A 16,814-nucleotide genomic window follows, 5' to 3' on the forward strand; every position below is an offset into this window, starting at 1 on the left:
TACAGAAATATGTGAACCATGGCAAGACACAGTGAGGCAATGTAGACAACTGTAAAAACAGGAGGTCACTCAACCCCTACCTCCAGGTCTATTTCCTAGAGCAAGACATGCCTATTATCATTTTCACTAATTTGCTTTGCAGCATTTTTTCTTTCTAAGTAACTGAGAGGCAGGAGTTAAAATACATTTGTTAAAAGAGAAGATAAGGTATTACCTTGTCAATGTATAATGGATAATCATCTGGAACTAGATGTTTGCACTTTTCTCGGTCACCAATAAGCTTTCTAAATGCAAACAATCTATAAATGATACAAAACAAATCAAGTATTATTAAATTGCATTTTGTTTGTATGAAAATTTTAGGTATCACCACTGCACAATACTGAATATCAAAAACGAAACCTAACAGTACAGGATCATTCTGTGTTAGGCAAAGTCAATTAGGAACAGAAAAGTGCAATGGAATCAAAGAACAAGTTACTTACCTTCGGTAACGAGGTATCTGGTAGAGACTATCTAGCTGCAGATTCCTTACCTTAGAATTCCCTGGCGTCAGCTTCGAATCCGGAGTTTTTTCTGAGTAGTACCCTGCGCGCGCCGTCGGGCGTCGTCGTTCGGATCCACGTGAGTCGACCAGCTCCGCGTGCGTCGTCAGCATCGTTGGAGCCATCTATGACGTCACGGGTGTCTATATAGATGCCGTCTCGGCACGCATACGTCAGTTCTTTTCCACAACTTCCCATGCCAGAAGCGCAGAGTCATGGAAGAACCAACAGTTATGGATTTTACCTCTTTGACTGTTTGAAGTAAAAATTCTTTCGTGCCTTTAAGAAAGGCAAAAATGCCAAAATCATATATATATACACACATATATATATATATATATATATATATATACATACATATACACACATATATATATATATATATATATATATATATATATACACACACACACATATATATTTATATATACATATGTGTATATTTATGATTTTGGCATTTTTGCCTTTCTTAAAGGCACGAAAGAATTTTTACTTCAAACAGTCAAAGAGGTAAAATCCATAACTGTTAAGAAGTTGTGGAAAAGAACTGACGTATGCGTGCCGAGACAGCGTCTACATAGACACCTGTGACATCATAGATGGCTCCAACGATGCTGACGACGCACGCGGAGCTGGTCGACTCACGCGGATCCGAACGATGACGCCCGACGGCGCGCGCAGGGTACTACTCAGAAAAAACTCCGGATTCGAAGCTGACGCCAGGGAATTCTAAGGTAAGGAATCTGCAGCTAGATAGAGTCTCTACCAGATACCTCGTTACCGAAGGTAAGTAACTTGTTCATCTGATAGAGACTTCTAGCTGCAGCTTCCTTACCTTAGAATAGATACCCAAGCTATAAACCCTTGCGGTGGGTCTGAAGGAGATTTTTACACTAGGAAGTCCTGCAAAACAGACCGGGCAAAATGCCCCTCTCTTCTCACCTGGCTATCCAGGCAGTAGTGTTTTGCAAACATGGGCAAAGAAGACCACGTTGCAGCTTGACAGATGTCCACCACCGGTACGCCACGTGCTAACTCAGCGGTAGCAGCTTTCCCCCTAGTAGAATGAGATCTCAAGCCCCCGGGAGGCTGCTTCTTTGCCAAAGCGTAGCAGATCTTTATACAGAGAACGACCCAGTGCGAAATCGATCGTTTCTGCATCACCCGACCCTTCTTTGCACCAACGTACCCCACAAAGAGTTGGTCGTCCACCCGGAACCCACCAGGTGAGCAACAACTTTTGATTGCCTTACGTAAGCCACATAAGGCAGTGTTTTTGCCCACGACTGCCCGATGAGTTTATTGCGTCATGAGCGAAGCTGGTATCAATGTGGCTTTGTTTGGGGCTCATTCTGCCAGAGGTGCGGTGGCGTCCTTTTCAGCTTGGGGGCATGCTTCGAGGGTATGATGAATGTGGCAGATTGGTCCTCTGAATCTACTTTCAAAAGCTTCTACTTCAAGCCAGTTGTGGCTATAGCTCAACTAGTGGTATGTAAGCTTTGAACTAGCAGAATGCTTGCCTCTGGGCCTGACACTGAATGAAAAATGTCCTAGCTATCGTAACAGAAATTTCAATTCTATTATGGACCCGGAGGCGAAGATTATCCCACACGGCGAGAAGATATTCTCAGAGATATGTCCCTCCCCATATTCAGTAAATAAAGTATTATCTGATTTATCTTGATTGTTCTTTTTCTTCACTAGCATTTTGCTATGCTGTGCTGATTGATCTGGTTGGCATTCAAATGATGTGTAAACTGTTAGGGGGGTTTTGGTACTGATATTCTCCTTTTGCATTTCAACTGGGGATTGATGGCTCCAAACAGGATTCGTGAGCACATACAGACGGAGTAAAGAGGCAGCATAGACAGTGTTGGTGGACTTTACCGTGGCTGTCATTGTTTGGTTGGTTAATGTTTGTTGTTCTAACCTCCCATGGCCTCTTGGGAATGTTAGTTTTTTAGTATACATGAATGTGTTATAGCTGCTGTAAATTTTAATGTCAGTGAAGTAAAGATCTTAAAGCATAATCCTCGCCTCCAAGTACTTAATAGAATTGAAACTTTCTGTTATGATAGCTAGGACCTTTTTCATTCCACGTTATAAACATGGTTATGAATTTGGTGCCAGGCTTTTCTGAGCATACCCCACCTGGTGTTTTCAAAGATCTTTTTAGTAGACTCTGTAAGAAAGAATATTACTAGAATGTATAATCTAAAGTTGTCTACTTTGGTACAAAAATCCAAATGTACCTATGAATGTGTCTTTGTATAGCACAAAGTAAGCGGAAAGGAAAAGGAATTCTAAACAGAGCACGGAAGAAATGTGCTAAGGCTGAAGAAATTTACCAAGCAACATACCCCTGCAATATTAGAAAACGCATGACTTGTCAACACATATGCACTGAACCCTTCCTAAAAAACCCTGTATATCTGAACAAGACATATTCGAGAGGCATATATATGCCCATGACTACAATAAGTTGGCAATATATTTTAGAAGACACACAGAAGAATAAACCAATACAGGTTCAATGTCAAAATCAGAAAACAAATCACAGCAGGTTAAGACTGCACAATTGGGATATCAAATTCACTACTTGCCAACCATGGCATGTGAGAATTTAGAAAACTTATGACACCAAGGACCTTAGGAGTAAGGCAGTTTAGTATCCTATAGCGAGAGAATAGAGGGCTTAGGAATGGTGTTAGGGTTCAGCAGTATGGAGAATTGAACCTGGTACCACCATGACAACCACATAAAAATGCTGCTGACGTTCAATGCAAACCCACTCGCATCCGTGGGGCACCACTCTGTGTGAACAGTTAGGAACACAACCACAAGACCACCAAAGTAAAATTGTGATATTTGATAAGCCTCCAAACGCCACCCGATTAATATCGGGGGGTGACCTCCTCTCATAACCCTCAAAGATCTCATCCCAAAGTTTCAAAATTCCACAGAAGCACCCAGTTGAGTAGGTAAACAACTCCTTACATCTGTTAAAAGCTATGTGACCGGACCAAAGCATGTTGTCACAACCTCTTGAAAGTTGGACAGTATGTAATGTCTGGTGACATGGGCTGGTAATTATTAGTCAGACATGAAAAATGCTGGGGCAATTATGGGCCTTTTACTCCAGTAATGTATTCCTATGAAATGATCCTCCTTTTTTATCACTATAGCTCCTAACCTTCAGAAACGTTCTACAGCAATTTCACAAGTTTTCATTTGGATGTAGCAAGCACATTCGTTTTAAGACATGCATTTCGGGGCACAGTTTGTCAGGCAACAAAGAACCCTGCATTCAGAGGTACGTACGACGAAGAGTACTTTAAAAAAAAAAAAAAAGAAGGAGATCCATTTTTGGGTCATCTGCAGAAAAGAGACACCATCAAGTAAGGAATCTTAGTGAGACATATTCCCCAGAGCTCAATACAAAAACCTTCCATATGCATCAGTGTCCTACACATCAATGATGCAGCAAAACACATGCAATAAATTGTGTCTTCAGAGCCCCGCACAATATCGTTCAGTGACAGGGCCCAACATAGGGCACAAAGTCTCACTATGCATGAATATCAGATACCAGCAGAGTACAAAGATGGGACACCTACCCATGAGTGTATAATGGCATCAGACCTCAACACAATACAGACCTGGCTCAGAACAACAAATATTCATTAAAACAGAGTAACATTATGTGATGAACTATCCAGAGACACACATACAAGACAAGGTCAACCTCTATTGTGAGAGGGAAACTGGATTACTAACAGAAAAATGAGACAATGTAGCCAATAAACTCTTACTAGAAGGATGTATTTTCATTAAAATAGAGACTGAAATATTGATTGACAAAAGATGAAATACTGATTGTAGTGTGCTGAAATTTTAAAAAATGGGATGGCTCCACCACCCACCAAGCAGTGCGCAGCAGAATCCTGCCCACCCCGACGTATAATTCTACACTCAAGCCATAGATCCAGAAGCTCAACGCTCCTAAAGTTATATGTTGGCATTCTTAAAATTGCGGAACTAGAATTCCAGACAACACTGATATACAGTAAATGAATGATTAGATAAAAATTGCATTTTACAAATCATAAAAGTAGTTCTGCACGCTTCGCTCTGTGCATGGCTGTCACCACTTTGCAATTCTACATGCTGTTCAGATTACAAATGCCGATCATTGAAAATACTTCTGTTTTTTACCTTGAGTATACTGTATTCAAGTTACCATATACACAGCATTCTTAACATTAGTTGAATAATTCCGAGAAAACTAGTCTTATTTTTTCCCTCTAGAGACAGGGCACAAGCCCAAACTGTAAACAGGCCCGGCATAGCACAATATATATGCGAATCAATGAGTACAGACATCAAAGCCTGTATTTTATAAGAAACAGCACAAGGCACATAATAATCTCTACAGAGAAACATCAGCGCTAACACAGTACAGAAGGGGAACGGTACACCACACAGCACACTGAAGATAAGCTTCAGAGCCCTCACTGTGAGAGATAGTGCACAGCAAAAAACTGGGCAAGGCACATAAGTGCAGAGACAGGGAACACATTCACAAAATGTACATGAATAACAAAGCTGCACACAAGGAAATATGTGTGAGAAATTAATTCTATTTAGTAAAATAAAGCTAAACTTAGCTTTGATTTACTCGATATACCTAGGAGCATTATGCCACATTATTGAAAAAGGCATGTTTAAATGTTGTATACAAGTATTGTTTTTCAGAAAATTCTTGAACTTCAGCGGCAGGCACGGCATATTTACTATCTTTTCTCTAGCTTCCTCAGCCAAAAGGATGTTCTTTGAAAGATTACAAGATAATGTGCTTAACTCTGTTGCTATGTGTGTTGTTACGGATGCACAGAAAAGTCGATTGTATTATATTCTGTTTCTTTTGTATCTCTGTGCAATGAAATCATGAGACAATAGCCAATAAAAATCAAGTGCAAATAGGTGTTATTTGGGGTGGATAGGAAGATAATAGTTTTATTGGTTTCCTGTCTAATTAACAATTTAGTGCTGCAATTCTATGTAAAGTCATAGCATGAAAATGTGTGTGCAGTTTGTCTAAATTAATATAAAGCTTTGAAAATCATTAGGAGGGTCATTACGAGTCTGGTGGTCACTAGACCACCAGACTCGCATATGGTGGTCCGAGCGCCACATTACAACTCTGGCAGTCGGGCCGCTACATAACCGCCGGCTCCGTCAAGACCGGTGATCCCGGCGGTTTTAATCCGCCAGGGCAGCGCTTCCCTGGGGATTGCGAGACCCTTCTCCGCCAGCGGTTTCATGGAGGTGCATGAAAATGCTGGTGGGGAACAGGTGCAGGGGGCCCCTGCGCTGTGCATGCACTTGACATGGACAGTACAGGGCCCCCCCCGGCCAGCACCATCGCAATGTTCACTGTTTGCTTTGCACCTAGTGAACATTGCGATGTAGCTGGTGCATCTTAGAGGCTACAGCATTTCCATTGGCTCGATTACGAGCCAGAGACAATGTGTAGCATGTTTCCTGCTAGGCCACTAGGCGGAAACTTAGGGTCCCCCCCCCCACCCCATTGACTTAGCAGGAAACTCTTTTTGGGGCCGGTGGGGGATGGGCGGGAGGGAGAGGTGGCGCAGGAGGGGGAATGGGGGCTAGCTCATGTGGTGGCAACCTCACCGTCAGAAGTTGGGCGGATGGTAAAAATCATCCGCCGAACTCATAATGACCCCCTATGACATTGGGAACAGCTGCTTGTGATTCAGAGAGGGCTAAATGTTGGGAGTTCATTTTGCATTAGGGCTTGTTATTAATTTGACTATTTGGCATATTGCTTTGGCTGCTTTAAATGGTAAAGGCACATTCCATTACTATATTCTATTAATTAATTCATTTTTTATTCTTACTCTTGCTTTTTGTGATAACAGAATGCAAATTTGAACCAGCAAATGAGATTAATTAAAGCCTAGCAATTCAGTTTTTAGTGGACTTTCTGTAACGATAACTTCAATATTTAAATAATTCTACAAACTAAGAACTGGTTTAAACCTAGTTTCACACATTTTCCTTTAATGGTCTTGGGTGTTTGAGCACTGGATTCTCCTTTTCCTGCAAATTAACCTTCCTTAATGGTAATTGGGCTGGAGCATCAACAGTTTTTGGTGAAGGAAATAAAGGCAAATTATTTAGAGGCTATACAGTTGGTGGTGTATGAATGCACAGGTTAAATAGAAGCTATTTAATAGATAATTATCTCCTTGTGATGAAGAACCCTGTGGATTGGCAGACTGTTTCGCTGTGAAGTGGTCCCATGTTGGAGTCTGACAGAGAAGAAATCTAGCAGTTCAGTACGGAAGGACTGGAGAGTATGACTTTCTGGTGATGTGATGTGTTTAGCATGGTGTGTTCTGCAATGCGGTTTGTTGGTGATTGCATCTGTGTTGTGTGACAACACTATGTTTTGGATATTATGTTTTGCACATGAAATATTACTAGTCACTGGCAATGGGATTTTGGAGAAGTCACAATCCAGGTAATAGTGTCCATGGAAATAAAAAGGAGTGGCATCACGTTTTTGCATTTCTGATTTCCTTAATAGTCTAGTTGTGAGTGGACTAACAGTGGAATAAAGATCGTTTATTTTGTGCACAGGTTAAAGGTAAAACTATTCCAGGTCTAAAGGTAAGTCATTGGTAGTCAAAGCCTATCTCGATGTGTCTCCTCACTTAAGCGGTAGTTATTCTTAGTGATTATTAATCTCATGAATCCTTGCCAAATGTATTATGTTTTATATTAAACTTCAGTATGATATTAAAATGCTACATGAAATACTTTGTATATACTTTTGAATAAGATTATCCAATTATTATTAACTGTAATCTTATCTTTGTTAGTGGAATATGATTTAATATTTTGCTCGCCACAAACAGATATAGTTATTTGAAAATATTAGTCAGTGGTGATACATACTAAGCCAGGGCTGGGACAATATCATCTATTATCACTAATTTATGACTATCTCAATGTGTGATTGTGTAGTGCCTTGAAGTACTACTGCTCTTGTGGCGAGTTTGACTCAATACCGTTTCCTGGTACACAGACAAAGGTTTATTTTTATTGTTTTTCATTCTCTGAATTATTTTGTTTGAAGGTATTGTGTTGTGTTTATATTGTGTTTGATCATATGGTGTGTTGCTACAACTGTTTGAATTTACAATGGGTGCGCATCTAATAAAACGTCACTAGCATAAGCATAATCCACATCCCCAGTTGGAAGTCCTGCCTATAAGATGCTTGTAAATGACGGGATGCTAACTTGTTTATGATTTAGAGAATATAACAAGGGTCCTGAGAATAAAAAACTACAATTTCCAAAGAATGGCACTTTTGTTTAAAGAATACTGCCTACTTGAGATGTTTGTTTAAAACAACTCCACAACTAAGACCCACACTCTTTGAAGCATTGAATGAATGGGATAACAGGGCCACTAATAAAGCACAACAGAAAATGCCAGGGTGGTAAAGCTGTTCCTGATTTGATGGATTCTAAATTGTGCATGAGAGAAAAGGCATGGCATATTGACGTGTTGGAAACTGTGTGTGTTTTCCTTGTGATTGCTGGGGATCAGACAAAGAATAAAACAAAGGAGCTTGTGAAGAAAAAAATATAGACTGATTTTGGTAAAGAGGATGAGGTGCTGGATGAACTGTAGACAGGGAGACTGATACCTTATAATGAGGTTGGAGAATCACAGTTGAGTCACGAGGAAGATGGCACCTCAGAATCTGGAGTTTTATAGAAGAATGGAGCAAAAGATGCTGACTATGGAGCTTCAACCAGTAAAGTGAATCTGCAACAGCTTATTGGTTCAAGAATCAATTGAAGTACGGCTTCGAAATAGACGCCTGATGAAAGGGTGTTTTTAAAATTGCAAGCAAGCTTGTCATGCACATGGGAAGTTGGAGAGTGTGGCAAGTGAACTGGGTGTGGATTTGCCCAACAAGAAGATTTGAAAGTCCTATATAATGGTGACGACAGAAGCTGAAATACGAAAGGGGACCATTTTATAGCTTGAAATAAATGTGAGAAATATTGTGGAGTTTACCACAGATTGAGAGAATGTGAAATGACACAAAAGAAAATGATTTTCAAAGACAGTGATGAATGAAGTAAGGAGAGTTGTGAGTGATTCTGAGTGTGATGCTGTTTAACCCCTTCGCTGCCAGGCCTTTTCCCCCTCCTGTGCCAGGCCTTTTTTTGGCTATTTGGGGCAGTTTGCACTGAGGCCCTCATAACTTTTTGTCCACATAAGATAGCCAAGCCAAATTTGCGTCCTTTTTTTTCCAACATCCTAGGGATTCTAGAGGTACCCAGACTTTGTGGGTTCCCCTGAAGGAGGCCAAGAAATTAGCCAAAATACAGTGAAAAGTTCGTTTTTAAAAAAAAAAAAAAAAATGGGAAAAAGTGGCTGCAGAAGAAGGCTTGTGGTTTTTTCCCTGAAAATGGCATCAACAAAGGGTGCTAAAATCACCAGCTTCCCAGCTTTCAGGAACAGGCAGACTTGAATCAGAAAACCACATTTTTCAACACAAATTTGCCATTTTACTGGGACATACCCCATTTTTACAATTGTTTGTGCTTTCAGCCTTCTTCCAGTCAGTGACAGAAATGGGCATGAAACAAATGCTGGATCCCAGAAACCTAAACATTTCTGAAAAGTAGACAAAATTCTGAATTCAGCAAGGGGTCATTTGTGTAGATCCTACAAGGGTTTCCTACAGAAAATAACAACTGAAAAAGAAAAATATTGAAATTGAGGTGAAAAAAACAGCAATTTTTCTCTACGTTTTACTCTGTAACTTTTTCCTGCAATGTCAGATTTTCGAAAGCAATATACTGTTACGTCTGCTGGACTCCTCTGGTTGCGGGGATATATGGGGCTTGTAGGTTCATCAAGAACCCTAGGTACCCAGAGCCAATAAATGAGCTGCACCCTGCAGTGCGTTTTCATTCTATACCGGGTATACAGAAATTCATTTGTTGAACTATAAAGAGTGAAAAATAGCTATCAAGAAAACCTTTGTATTTCCAAAATGGGCACAAGATAAGATGTTGAGGAGCAGTGGTTATTTGCACATCTATGAATTCCGGGGTGACCATACTAGCATGTGAATTACAGGGCATTTCTCAAATAGATGTCTATTTTACACACTCTCTTATATTTGGAAGGAGACAATGTAGAGAAAGACAAGAGGCAATAACACTTGTTTTGCTAATCTATGTTCCCCCAAGTCTCCCGATAAAAATGATACCTCACTTGTGTGGGTAGGCCTAGTGCCCGCGACAGGAAACGCCCCAAAACGCAACGTGCACACATCACATTTTTTTTAAGAAAACAGCGGTGTTTTTTGCAAAGTGCCTACCTGTAGATTTTGGCCTCTAGCTCAGCCAGCACTTAGGGAAACCTACCAAACCTATGCATTTTTTGAAAACTAGAGACCTAAGGGAATCCAAGATGGGGTGACTTGTGGGGCTCTGACCAGGTTCTGTTACCCAGAATCCTTTGCCAACCTCAAAATTTGGCTAAAAAAAAAAAACACATTTTCCTCACATTTTGGTGACAGAAAGTTCTGGAATCAGAGAGGAGCCACAAATTTCCTTCCACCCAGCGTTCCCCCAAGTCTCCCGATAAAAATGATACCTCACTTGTGTGGGTAGGCCTAGCCCCCGCGACATGAAATGCCCCAAAACGCAACGTGCACACATCACATTTTTTGAAAGAAAACAGAGGTGTTTTTTGCAAAGTGCCTTCCTGTAGATTTTGGCCTCTAGCTCAGCCGGCACCTAGGGAAACTTACCAAACCAGCCCATTTTTTGAAAACTAGAGACCTAGGGGAATCCAAGATGGGGTGACTTGTGGGGCTCTGACCAGGTTCTGTTACCCAGAATCCTTTGCAAACCACAAAATGTGGCTAAAAAAAAAACATTTTCCTCACATTTTGGTGACAGAAAGTTCTGGAATCAGAGAGGAGCCACAAATTCCCTTCCACCCAGCGTTCCCCCAAGTCTCCCGATAAAAATGGTACCTCACTTGTGTGGGTAGGCCTAGCGCCCACGAAAGGAAATGGCCCAAAACACAACGTGGACACAACACATTTTTTCACAGAAAACAGAGGTGTTTTTTGCAAAGGGCCTACCCGGGAGCGACCCTTGCCTACGGGATCGCTCCCCACCGTGACATTGGCGCCAAAGAAAAAATCCCCGGGTCTAGTGGTTTCTGCCCCCTTGGCAGAAATGGTCTAAATAAAATTTGCCCCCCAGGGGAGCGACCCTTGCCTAATGAGTCGTTCCCCATCTCTAAAAAAAAAAAAAAAAAAACAAACAAAAAAAAAAACACACAAAAAAAAAAAAATTGTCCTGGCGCCTAGAGGTTTCTGCCCCCCCTGGGGGCAGATATGGCCTAAAATTAATTTGCCCCTCCCCCCGGGAGCAACCCTTGCCTACGGGATCGCTCCCCCTACGTGACATTGGTGCCCAAAAAAAAAAATCCCCGGTTCCTAGTGGTTTCTGCCCCCTTGGGGGCAGATTGACCTAAAATCGGCAAGAAATGGTCTAAATACAATTTGCCTCCCAGGGGAGCGACCCTTGCCTAATGGGTCGCTCCCCATCTCTAAAAAAAAAAATTAAAAAAAATATAAAACACCCCAAAAAATTTTGCCCTGGCGCCTAGAGGTTTCTGCCTCCCCTGGGGCAGATCGGCCTAATAACAATAGGCCGATCTGCCAAATGGCCTAAAATAAATTTGACCCCCCCAACCCTCCCCCCATGGGAGCGACCCTTGCCTTCGGGGTCGCTCCCCCTGCGTGATTGGCGAAGCAAAAAACGGGCGATCTGCCCCGGGGCAGAAATGGCCTAAATAAAATTTTCCCCTCCAGGGGAGCGACCCTTGTCCAAGGGGTCACTCCCCCATCTGTAAAACAAAAAACAAAAAAATCCCCGGTGCCTAGTGGTTTCTGCCCCCCTTGGGGGCAGATAGGCCTAATCAAAATAGGCTGATCAACCCCCCCAGGGAGGCAGAAATGGCCTAAAATAATTCCCCCCCCCCCCCCCCCCCCCAGGGGAGCGACCCTTGCCTAAGGGGTCGCTCCCCTTGCGTGAAATTCACGAAAACAAAAAAAACTCCCTGGTGTCTAGTGGTTTCTGCCCCCCTTGAAGGCAGATTGGCCTCATCAAAATAGGCCAATCTGCCCCCAAGGGGGCCAGAAGTGGCCTAAATATAATTTGCCCCCCAGGGGAGCGACCCTCGCCTAAGGGGTCGCTCCCCACCTAAAAAAAAAGAAAAAAAAAAATGATCCTTCGTGCCCTAGAGGTTACTGCCCCCAGGGGGGGCAGAAAAGGCCTTCCTAAAAAATGCCCCCCATTGGGAGCGACCCTTGCCCAAGGGGTCGCTCCCTTATGTCCATTTCACACACAAAAAAGACATCCCTGGTGTCTAGTGGGGGTTTCAAAAGCCTGATTGCAAGCAATCCGGCTTTCGAAACGCTTGGAGACTTCAAAGGGAAGGAAATACATTTCCTTCCCTTTGAAGCCTCTCCTTGCCTCCCCCACGTGATCGAAAGAGAGATGCTTTGAATTTCTCTTTCGATTGCGCTGGAAGCTGAGCTTCCAGCGCGATGGGGGAGGCCCTGTGACAAATCAGCGCGCGCTGACGTCACATGGAGTGGGGGGGTGGTCGGGGGTGGAAGGTGAAGTGCTTCCCCTTCGATCCCCGCCTTGGGGGGGTGGGTGGGGTGCACAGGGGGGGCGCGCTGGCGCTCCCCCCAGTTCCTGTGCCTTGGACGAGGTGACCTTGTCCAAGGCACACAGGAACTGTAGCCTTGGACGAGGTCACCTCATCCAAGGCAAAGAACCGGTTAAGGACAATTTCTACTGAGAGAAGTGCCGTGAGCTAATGGTCTGGCTTATCTGCAGCTACCATGGAGCAGGCCTGATGTATTGGCTTTTAAGAAAGATTTTTCAATGCCTGGAGTGGAGCCTGAGAAATGGTATGCAGAAGCTGGCAGGATTGTTTCGGTGTCAAAGGTATTATAGGTAGATTTGGATGTACTGTTTTTCTGTCATAAGGCATAAGGATTTGTGGATTGAATGCAAGTTGCTGGTGAAATACCAGATGAAAAACCATTTAGGAGTCTGTCAAGTTATAAGCCCTCTTCACTGGCTATGGATAAATATGTCAAGGTTATTGAACAATTGAAAGGAGAGGTTCCAGCGACAAAGGTTAATTGGTAAAAAAAATGAGAACAAAATGCAGAGGACTCAAATCAGACACACTATGAGAGATTGATCAAGATTTGTTGTATAGCTATTTTAGCCTTATTTTAGACACGTTATTCCAGCAAACTAGGCCTGTTGTGCACTTTAGCCCAGTTACATTTTATTTAGCAATGCTTTATTTTTCTAGCATTACCCACATTTGCGGTATTGTTTGATTTTCTCGATTTAGTGTTCTTTCGCCTAGGAAAGCATTACGGTCTTAGCAGGACATTCATTTCACTTTGTGCTTTCCTCAAGGCTGCAGTCAGATAGGGTTGCCTGCAAAAGTGGTACACTGTGTCTCCAACATTTACAGAAACATACACATTCCTACGTAGGGGACCCTCTCTTAGAATGTCACTCTCCTTTGTCCCATACACGTTAGAGGGAGATTCCAGCCAGATGACCACAACTGCATGCTGATTGCCTTCGCTACAGCTGCTTGCTTAGACTACCGAATCCCTGGTCTATATGGGAACGGTGTCTCTCTTGATTACAGGCTTTCTTGCTCAGGTATGGGGGATGATGTCTTCCCAGGGGGAAACCTGAATGGCAAATTAGGCTTATTATGCTGTGCTCTAACATATTTTAGGTATTAGCCTAGTGACAGTATGGTGGGACTATTTTTGTATTGCACTCTCTTTGTCACGATCTTGCTCTTATTGTGTTTTATCATCCTAGTTATTGCAATACATGCCATTTTATCCAAGATGCAGTTACTTCAATAAACCTTTATTGAACTACATTCTGCCTCGGTTTATCTTTGCCTATGTGAGACTAATGTAACTGAAAGAAAGGGACGAGATCAGATCGACCACGATTACCCTGAGGAGTCTTTCTTATCATGTGCCCAGTTGCCACAATTATCCCAGCTCTTGAGCAGAGATGAGGCTCTGTTAGTTAGCCGGAAAACCTGGATTAGGCCAACAGGCGTCACGTGGTGTTGAATTGTACTTAGTACCCCACAATCTATGCGATTCTGCCGCCCAAATTCAGTAGCTTCATTAGTATAGTGAGAACCTACGCAACAGATTTACTAGCAATACAGTGGAATGAAGACCCAGCAAAAGGGGGTGGGGTACATCAGGTTTTGTCTGTCTTTTTGTTGGGATTGAGACCAGAGCGGAGTGTGACATGCTGCCAAGCAAAGTTGCCTGAGGAGATTTTAGCTTATGCAAAGTATTGTACTGATTATTATGAGTCTAAAAAATAAATAGATATAGGAAAACTTGATAATGGCACAGACCAAATTCTTTCAGCAAGAAAGGCAAGGATTGGTGTCTTAGAGAAGTGGTGTGCATCTGCAGCATCCTCTAAGAGGTGGAGGATGTTTTCGAGCCAGAGGTAGGGGTTTGAATAAGGTTTTAATAACAATGCTAACAATTTTGAGATCTGGATCTTGTCACAAATGTGATAAAGATGGACACTGGGAGATACACTGTAGATCCAATGCACAGCTGTAATCTAATGGGACTCAAATGGTACCTCAAATTAACTCTATGCAACAGAATATGTTGACTGATTTACTTCAGTCATTGGTCCAGCGCCACCGGCCCTAGTGCCGAATACAAAGCAGTTCTACAGAACTACTCCTTTGACTTTGTCTCCTTCACTTCATGTGTAGTGTAGTACAGAAGAATTTCAGCCTCGAAAAAATGCAATTCAACCTCAAGTGAGGCACTTAATGATTCATTTCCAGAGTTTGCAGCTACCTTCAGGGTTACGCAAGGACAGAGTCAGGCACAGTGACTGTATCCGAGAGTGAAGGAGAACTGCATGCTTGGTGCATTTCCAGAGGTAGATCAGAATAGCTCCTTTTCAGAAGTAGTAGTTAATGGCCATACGTTGTCAGTTTTGGGTGCTACCTGATCCACAGTTAGACCGGTGAAAGTTCCTCGGGAAAATAAGTCCAAGTAGCAGGCATTTCCTATAAACAAGTGATTAACAAGTCATCAAAAATAGGTTCGGCTGTAAATTAGCACGATTAGTGAAACTAGTTCAGTAAATCTGTTGCGTAGAGATTTGTTTTGCTAGGTAAATTGCATAGTGTATCGTACACTGGATGGTATCTACATTCAAATTAAAGACTTTGACGTAGAGTTCAAGATAAAATCAGAGGCTGTGAGAAATGGTATATTTCCAATTCTCCCAAAATAGAACATACCTCCTGATTTAAGACAAACAGTGAAAAGAGAGGTTTGAAATTTTACTGGAAAAGATGTCGGGCTCATTAAAAGTGCAAAGGCAATGGAGAGTACCATAAAGTTTTCTTCAATATAAACTTTCTTGTGAAGCTGAGGAAGGGATTACACCTGTGATTGAAATGATGGTGCAGCAGGGCATGTTGAAGGAAGTCTTAAAAAGCCTAAGTAACTCCCCTATAATGGGCTTGTGAAAACCTAATGGGAAGTGGAGGATAGTAAAAGATGAAAATGAGTTACTTACCTGTAACTATAGTTCACCAGTATTGGAATCTTTCATAGATTCACATGCTTGAATCATTCCCCGTCCTCGAGATGGAAGTCCCCGGTACCTTTAATCAAGTAGTACTATCATAGGTTAAACCTAAAGGCCCTTAGGCCTCACAGTTTATAACTCTATCATAGGCATTTTAAGAAAAAGGACCAAACTTAAGAGTCCACCAATCAGGCAACACCACCCTTTAGAACCTTCCTCAGATTTTCTACCGCACGTCGTGCTAGGGAGTCTCCTCAGAGCTCTGCTCTGCTTTTGTCTGTTGTTCGGATACCCAAAAGAATATATTCTTCTCAACTAATTCTGACTGACACCTGATAAGGCCCCCACCATGTCTGATAAGAAGAGAAAGGGTTTATTCAGATTCTGTGAAACCTGTGGTAAAAAAGGTTGCACTTTGAAGACCCTCACCAGAACTGCATATATTGCCTTTATCCGGACCACTCTGCAAAGGATTGCAAGGTATGTCGCACCTTTTTTTCCAAAACCCTGAAGGACAGAGAAGGCAGATTGTTGAAATGGCTGCTAAAACTTAAATCTAGAGATAATCCAGTCTCTGATTTGGAGAGTGACGATTCCTCTACATCTTCCATGAGATCACAAAAAAAAAAAACAAGGTCTCCTCAGTCCAGGTCCTCCTCAGAGCAGCCAATAAAGGCCTACAAAAACACCACTTCAGGGTCTTTACAAAGGCCACCATCCTTCTTCATCTCCTCACATCACTCAAAAGGTGAAAGAACATTCAAGCAGTTCAGAAAGGGCTAGATAATCATCATCTGTGCCTCCTACTAAGTCATCTCACTCCTTTAAGAAGCCTTCCACTGCTCCTCCAGTTGACAAACCACATTTAAAATCCCCACCGTCGATGACGAGATCTGTCCCACCGTTACTGGAGTAACGTAAAAAGATGAATGACATAATAGTCCCCAGTTGTCCTGTGGTACTGAATCCAGCAGTTACTTTGTTTCAAATTCCAACAATTGCACAGTGGTTCACATTGATTGATTTGTGTTGGGTAGTTTTCTCCATTCCTCTGAATAAGGCTAGCCAGTATCTTTTTGAGTTTAGATTTAAAGATAATGTATTCATTTGGGCAAAATACCACAAGGGTATACAGAGTTACCTTCTATTCCCCCCCCCCCACATGCTTGGAAAAAGATTTAAAGATTTGGAATCCTACGAGTCAGTTTTGGTGCAGAACACTGATGATTTGATGACTGCAGGAAAAAACAAAAGAGGGATGTAGGTTGGATACCCTTTCATGAATGCATCATTTAGCTGATCATCGGCATAAGATGACCTACAAGGTTCAGGGATGTGGAATTCCTATAACCCCAACGCCCAGGACACATTGTTTGAGGTCAAGGGCAACACGTTTTCACGTTTATTTTGTCCTTGGGACAAGTAGGCCCTGTTCCCTGCATCACAAACCCTTTGGCTGCCAGTTTACAGAGAAGGGAACTGTA

At 42.3% G+C, this 16,814-nt stretch overlaps 1 protein-coding gene across 1 annotated transcript in view; it reads right to left on the reverse strand.

Moving 5' to 3' along the window:
• The window catches only part of ABHD18 (abhydrolase domain containing 18), a 245,755-nt gene that overhangs the window by 209,183 nt on the left and 19,758 nt on the right, over positions 1-16,814 (reverse strand). The window contains exon 3 of the mRNA XM_069242299.1: positions 215-299. Coding sequence (XP_069098400.1) covers positions 215-299 — 85 coding nt within the window. The remainder of the gene's footprint in view (positions 1-214; positions 300-16,814) is intronic.

This window comes from Pleurodeles waltl, chromosome 1_2 (genome assembly GCF_031143425.1).
Source record: "Pleurodeles waltl isolate 20211129_DDA chromosome 1_2, aPleWal1.hap1.20221129, whole genome shotgun sequence".
NCBI classification, from domain to species: Eukaryota; Metazoa; Chordata; class Amphibia; order Caudata; family Salamandridae; genus Pleurodeles; species Pleurodeles waltl.